General features: G+C 48.7%; 1 protein-coding gene across 1 annotated transcript in view; it reads right to left on the bottom strand.

Annotated features, from left to right (window-relative positions):
• LOC149448955 (extracellular calcium-sensing receptor-like) overlaps window positions 1-6,645 on the bottom strand; it is a 32,963-nt gene extending 26,318 nt beyond the window's left edge. Inside the window, exon 1 of the mRNA XM_089694010.1 lies at window positions 6,628-6,645. Within this exon, the coding sequence (XP_089550136.1) occupies window positions 6,628-6,645 (18 nt within the window). The remainder of the gene's footprint in view (window positions 1-6,627) is intronic.
• Between the last annotated feature and the right edge of the window lie 406 nt (window positions 6,646-7,051).

A 7,051-nucleotide genomic window follows, 5' to 3' on the forward strand; every position in this document is an offset into this window, starting at 1 on the left:
TAGCAATTATTTTACAGGGTAGGTTGCCACATCTCTCCCCAACCCCCACCATGCAGGAGATCCCACATGGCCAGGGATGAAACTAGGCAAATTTTTAGACAAGAGCCAATTAACCTACCAGCATGTCTTTGGATGGAAACCCACACAAACACAGGGAGAACATGCAAACTCCATGCAGAAGGAACCATGGTTGGGAATCGAACCCATGACCCAGTTACTGCAATTCAGACATGCTAACCACTAAGCCACTGTGCCGCCCACTCAACATTCTAAAACCCCATTATGTCCAATGGCGCATGTTCACACTTGAGGGTTCTGCCACCTGTAGCAAAATGCCTGTCGCTCAAAAAAGTACCTGTTTTACTTTACAGGCAGATCTGAGCAATTTGTCCCCATGGACTTGAATTGAAAACACCTAAACACTTGGAATGGGTTTTTTCAAGCATTTTGTTTGAGTGTTTTTTTCAGGCATTTTCAGCTACACCATCAAGCAGCCAGCAGCCTCTCTCAGATCCCACCTGGTCCCACGTGTGTCCTTTCTTCCATCCCTTCTTACGGGATAGAAAAATGCTGCTGCCCCCCTGAAAAAATGCCACCCTAGGCAAATGCCTTTTTTGCATTGTGGTAAATACACCCCTGCCTGATCTAACATTGTTGGAAATGTAGTATAGCGAGCCCCATAGCACAAAGCAATGATGAACAGTTTATATACTGTACATGGCAATACTTTGCTGGTAAGCGGCAGTGCTGCTCAATGCCAGATCTAATATGCTGTGATTGCAAACCTCATAGAATACACCCCAAAGCACAAAGCAAAGAGCAGGAAGAGCAGTTTACATGACAGTTAGAAAGTACTAGTGCCTGCCTGACAGGCCTTCTTGTATAAAGTACTAATACTGTATCTCATAAAGGCTGTAGAAAATGTCCCATGCAGCAGTAGAAATCACTTTCCGCCCCCCACAAATGTCCTCCCCAGATGTCCTCCCCAAACGTCCTCCCCAGATGTCCTCCCCAGATGTCCTCCCCAAACGTCCTCCCCAGATGTCCTCCCCAGATATCCTCCCCAGATGTCCTCCCCAAATATCCTCCCCAGATGTCCTCCCTAGATGTCCTCCCCAAATATCCTCCCCAGATGTCCTCCCCAGATGTCCTCCCCAAATATCCTCCCCAGATGTCCTCCCCAAATGTCCTCCCCCGATGTCCTCCCCAGATGTCCTCCCCAAATATCCTCCCCAGATGTCCTCCCCAAATATCCTCCCCAAATATCCTCCCCAGATGTCCTCCCAAATGTCCTCCCCAGATGTCCTCCCCAAATATCCTCCCCAGATGTCCTCCCTAGATGTCCTCCCCAAATATCCTCCCCAGATGTCCTCCCCAAATGTCCTCCCCAGATGTCCTTCCCAAATGTCCTCCCCAAATGTCCTCTCTATCTTCTCAGCACAACGCTGGTCAAACTGGCGGCCCTCCAGCTGTTGCCAAACTACAAGTCCCATCATGCCTCTACCTTTGGGAGTCATGCTTGTAACTGTCAATCTTGCAATGCCTCATGGGACTTGTAGTTTGGCAACAGCTGCAGGGCCGCCAGTTTGACACCCATGAGCTGCATGGGTGCATGTTGTGTGCGCTGTGGAAGACCAGATATAGTGAATGTAGGGTCCGGGGAGAGCAGATATAGTGAATGCAGGGTCCGGGGAGACCAGATATAGTGAATGCAGGGTCCGGGAAGACAAGATATAGTGAATGCAGGGTCCGGGGAGAGTGGATATAGTGAATGCAGGGTCCAGGGGATCAGATATAGTGAATGCAGGTTCCGGGGGAACCAGATATAGTGAATGCAGGGTACGGGGGAGAGCGGATATAGTGAATGCCGGGTCCGGGGAGAGTGGATATAGTGAATGCAGGGTCCGGAGAGAGGAGATATAGTGAATGTGGGGTCTGGGGAGAGCGGAGATAGTGAATGCAGGGTCCGGGGAGACCAGATATAGTGAATGCAGGGTCCGAGGAGACCAGATATAGTGAATGCGGGGTCCGGGGAGAGCGGATATAGTGAATGCGGGGTCCGGGGAGAGCAGATATAGTGAATGCAGGGTCCGGGGAGAGCGGATATAGTGAATGCAGGGTCTGAGGAGACCAGATATAGTGAATGCAGGGCCCAGGGAGAGCAGATATAGTGAATGCAGGGTCCGAGGAGACCGGATATAGTGAATGCAGGGTCCGGGGAGAGCGGATATAGTGAATGCAGGGTCCAGGGGAGAGCAGATATAGTGAATGCAGGGTCCAGGGGAGAGCGGATATAGTGAATGCAGGGTCCGGGGAGACTGGATATAGTGATTGCAGGGTCTGGGGAGAGCGGATATAGTGAATGCAGGGTCCGGGGAGAGCGGATATAGTGAATGCAGGGTCCAGGGGAGAGCGGATATAGTGAATGCAGGGTCCAGGGGAGAGCAGATATAGTGAATTCAGGGTCCGGGGAGAACAGATATAGTGAATGCAGGGTCCAGGGAGACCAGATATAGTGAATGCTGGGTCCGGGGAGACCGGATATAGTGAATGCATGGTCCGGGGAGAGCGGATATAGTGAATGCAGGGTCCGGGGAGAGTGGATATAGTAAATGCAAGGTCCGGGGAGACCAGATATAGTGAATGCGGGGCCCGGGGAGAGCAGATATAGTGAATGCGGGGGTCCTGGGTTTAGGAACACTTTAAGCCTGTCCTATTATAATTTGAAATTTTCTGTCACACCAAAATATGTTCAAATAGAGGTCATGGCAGAAAATGTCAAATCAGAGCACGGCATGTCTGTTGATTCAGGATCCCAATAAAAGCCGAGTTAGTCTCTTACTTACAGTACCATGTTAGTGAGTTCCTCGCTCTTTACAGAGAGAATCATTGAAGTTCCTCCCAGCTATAGCAGTCTTATAAACCTTCTGCATCACGCAGGATTGCACAGTGGACCAGTAATAATAATGTCCCTCTGCTCCACTAATGTGATAATAGGTGTCCTGGTTGGAGCAGATCTGGGGACAGTTGTCCTCTGGGATGATCTATTACCAGAATGATGGAAGTCCCAGTGGTAGATAAACATACATGTAACATCTGTGTACATTTCGTTAACAGTAACTCCATGTATCTTTCCTTGATGACCAATACACCGGGCCACTTACATCCCGATGGGGATAGCAGTTGCCAAAGAGTTGTGTAGCACTCACCCCAAAAGAGCCACTGTTTTCTCAGGTCTCCTGCTTTCATCTATCCAAGCCACAGCATGCCCTCTTACACACCTGAGCTGAATGGGGCCTATTTATTGCAGATATTTACAGTGCCCCAATAGCAGTAATTGCACAACAAATGAGTGAAAAAAAATACAAATAAAATATACAATTGGTAACAAAAACAAGTGGAACAGAGAGTAACCCCTAAACTCTATGCAAGGAACCTCTACTGAACTGCTACAGTCTGAGTGTTGAAGCTATGGGGCAATCCTACGGATTAATCCTGCATGAAGGGGAGTAATGTTATAATAATAGTCCAGCAGTCTATATTAAACCTTTTTCCTCAATGGTCAGCATGTTGGAGCAAAAATCCGGCATTGGAGCACTCTGGATTAAGTTCCTTCAAACCTGGGTGAAGGTGTCTGCACTATGACCCACATGGACAATGCTGGTCCTCTTTATCTGGGTGTAATGGGGTTGGCCAGTGGCTTCTCACAAACTCCTGACTGCTGATCTCTCTTTGTTCCCCATCAGCAGCTCAACAAAGTCAACAACCACAGCATTTTCTCCAACAATTGGTAGTGAGCTCAGTGATCTCCATCCCAAATGTGGAGGTGAGCATTCTGCCAGCAACCAGATGTCTTTCCTTTTTCCTCCCCATAGAGCTCCAGTGAACCAGGGAAATGTAGTTCATCCCCTCAGTCCACTAAACAGGCTTAGTCTGTATGGAAATATCTCTCCCACAATGCTCAGTTACTCCCGGGATCCACAGCAGTCCACATCATTTTGCTTTTAATAACCATACACTATATGTAAGTTGGGTAGTTTGGCTTCAGATATGGGGGGTCAACACTGGGAGCAGTGAAGAGACCTGAACAGTCCAGCAGTTCCCTAACAAGTAAATGCTACACATTCAATACTGGAGGGCCAGGGGCAGACTGACCATTTGGAAACTCGGGTACTGCCCAAGGGCCCGAGGTCAGTAGGGGACCCCATGAGATGCCCCTGGTACCTTTTTCATAAGCTTTTTTGAGTTTGGGCAAGGACACAGGGGCCCCATGATCCCCTATTGCCCTGGGGTCCCATGATTTGTCAGTTCGCCCCTGACCAGGGCTAATAATGAATGTTTATCTACCTAGTTAAGACACAGCCCGGTGTTCTATCCCCACCCTACTGCATCCTAAACTGAATCAAGGACTTTAATTTAGTAACGCTTTTAAAACCATAAAACACGTTTGCTAATTTCTTCAAATGTCTGTTCTTATGTCCCTAAAAATTACTTTCAAGGCTTATCAGTTTTTGCGATGCCGCTGTAAGTACCTTATTGACTCTCCAGGAACCATTCCCCGGCTATAGGAACATTTTTTTTTTTGCATTGAATGTAGTTCATTTATGTGATTAAAGCTAGTGCAGGGGCAGCAATGGTTTCTACAAGCTCTCACCTTATACGCCACTCAAAAAAATTAACACTTTGAAAACCCATCAGATCTCAATGGGTAAAAATCTCCTGCTGGATCTCTATACTGACATGGATGGGGTAATGTGTTAGGAACGTAAGGATGCCCCATCATTTGATGGAAATGAAAATTATCAAACTACAGAGGAATGAATTCAAAGACACCCCGAAAATCAAAGTGAAAAAATGATGCAGCAGGTGAGTCCATTTGGCTGAAATTTAATTGCAGCAACTCAGAATGGTCCTCAGTAGTTTGTATGGTCCCCACGTGCTTGTATGCATGCCTGACAACATTGGGGCATGCTCCTAATGAGAGGACAGATAGTGTCCTGGGGGATTTCCTCCCAGATCTGGACTAGGGCATCACTGAGCTCCTGGACAATCTGAGTTGCAACCTGGTGGCATTGGATGGACCGAAACATGATATCCCAGAGGTGTTCTTTTGGCTTTAGATCAGGCAAGCGTGGGGGCCATTCAATGGTATCAGTTTCCTCCTCCTCCCGGAACTCCCTGCATACTCTCACCACATGAGGCTGGTCATTGTAGTGCACCAGGGGGAACCCAGGAACCACTGCACCAGCGTAGGGTCTGACAATGGGTCCAAGGATTTCATCCCGATATCTAATTGCAGTCAGGGTGCCATTGTCTAGCCTGTAGAGGTCTGTGCGTCCCTCCATGGATATGCCTCTCCAGACCATCACTGACCCACCACCAAAACGGTCATGGTGAACCATGTTACAGGCAGCATAACGCTCTCCACGGCTTCTCCAGACCCTTTCACGTCTGTCACATGTGCTCAGGGTGAACCTGCTCTCATCTGTGAAAAGCACATAGTGCCAGTGGCGGACCTACCAATTCTGGTGGTCAATGGTAAATGCCAATTGAGCTCTATGGTGCCGGACAGTGAGCACAGGGCCCACTAGAGAATGTCAGGCCCTAGGGCACCCTCATGAAGTCAATTTCTGATTGTTTGGTCAGAGGCATCCACACCAGTGGCCTGCTGGGGGTCATTTTGTAGGGCTCTGGCAGGGCTCATTCTCTTCCTCCTTGCACAAAGGAGCAGATAGCGGTCCTGCTGATGGTTTAAGGACCTTCTACGGCCCCGTCCATCTCTCCCAGAGTAACTGCCTGTCTCCTGAAATCTCATCCATGCTCTTGAGACTGTGCTGGGAGACACAGCAAACCTTCTGGCAATGGTACGTATTGATGTGCCATCCTGGAGGAGTTGGACTGCATGTGCAACCTCTGTAGGGTCCAGGCAGGGCTTGACTGACAACTCATGGGGCCCCCTGGACAATAGGGGATCATGGGGCCCCTGTGTTCTCGCTCACACTCAAACCACACCCAAAAAAGCCTTTGATAGGTATCAGGGGCATCTCATGGGGCCCCCTACTGACCCTGGGCCGTGCTCGAATGGTCAGTCTGCCCCTGGGTCCAGGTATCGCCTCATGCTACCAGTAGTAAAACTGACTCTAGCCAAATGAAAAACTAGTGAAAATCAGTCAGAAAAGATGAGTAGGGAAAAAAATTTCAGTGGCCTTCACCTGTAAAACCATTCCTGTTTTGGAGGTTGCCTCATTGTTGCCCTTCTAGTGCCCCTGTTGTTAGTTTCATTAACACCAAAGCAGCTGAAAGTGAGTAACATCCTCCGCTGATACTTACCTGACCAGACCAATATCCCAGGAGTTTAACTGACTTGATGCTAGACTCTGATTAAAAAGTAGTCCTTTAATTTTTTGAGCAGTGTATTTTCCACTCATTAGCAGTGGTGTATTCTGGTTTTGTGCTGCCCTAGGCAACAAAAATATTGGAGGCCCCCCCTGCCCTGGGGGAGAGAGCCTGACACCGACCAATACCACCCCTCCCTTACACCACCATGGAGAGAGCCTGACATTGACCAACACCTCTGCCACCCCCCACCCGAGAGAGCCTTCCACTAACATACAACCCCTCACTCACCTTCACAGCTCCGGACATCCCTGGGAACAAGAGTCGGGCTCTGCATACACCATCAAGCAGTCTGCATCCTCTCTCAGATTCCACCTGGTCCCCATGCCGCATGTGTCCCTTCTTCCGGGGGCAGTGCTGCCCCCCTGAAAAATGCCTCCCTAGGCAGATGGCTTGTTTGCCTTGTGGTAAATACACCCCTGCTCATTAGGGTAAGGCTACCTGGCTTAATGAGCAACACATCCATTTTCATAAACCTAGGATCCAGCATCCTTGGTTAGTAGATTTAAAAGTGTTGTTCCTAAATGATTTCATGCTCCTAGGGGATTGAAACTTTTGTAATGATGTCTGACAAGGTGGAATGGTGGTTGGATTCTCCTGCTTGCACGCAAGTCTTAATTTAAAGCTCTAAGCTCTTCACCCCCTCTCTCAGTTG

Source organism: Staurois parvus, unplaced genomic scaffold (assembly GCF_062004578.1).
Source record: "Staurois parvus isolate SC_StPar_1 unplaced genomic scaffold, SC_StPar_1.0 ptg000647l, whole genome shotgun sequence".
NCBI classification, from domain to species: Eukaryota; Metazoa; Chordata; class Amphibia; order Anura; family Ranidae; genus Staurois; species Staurois parvus.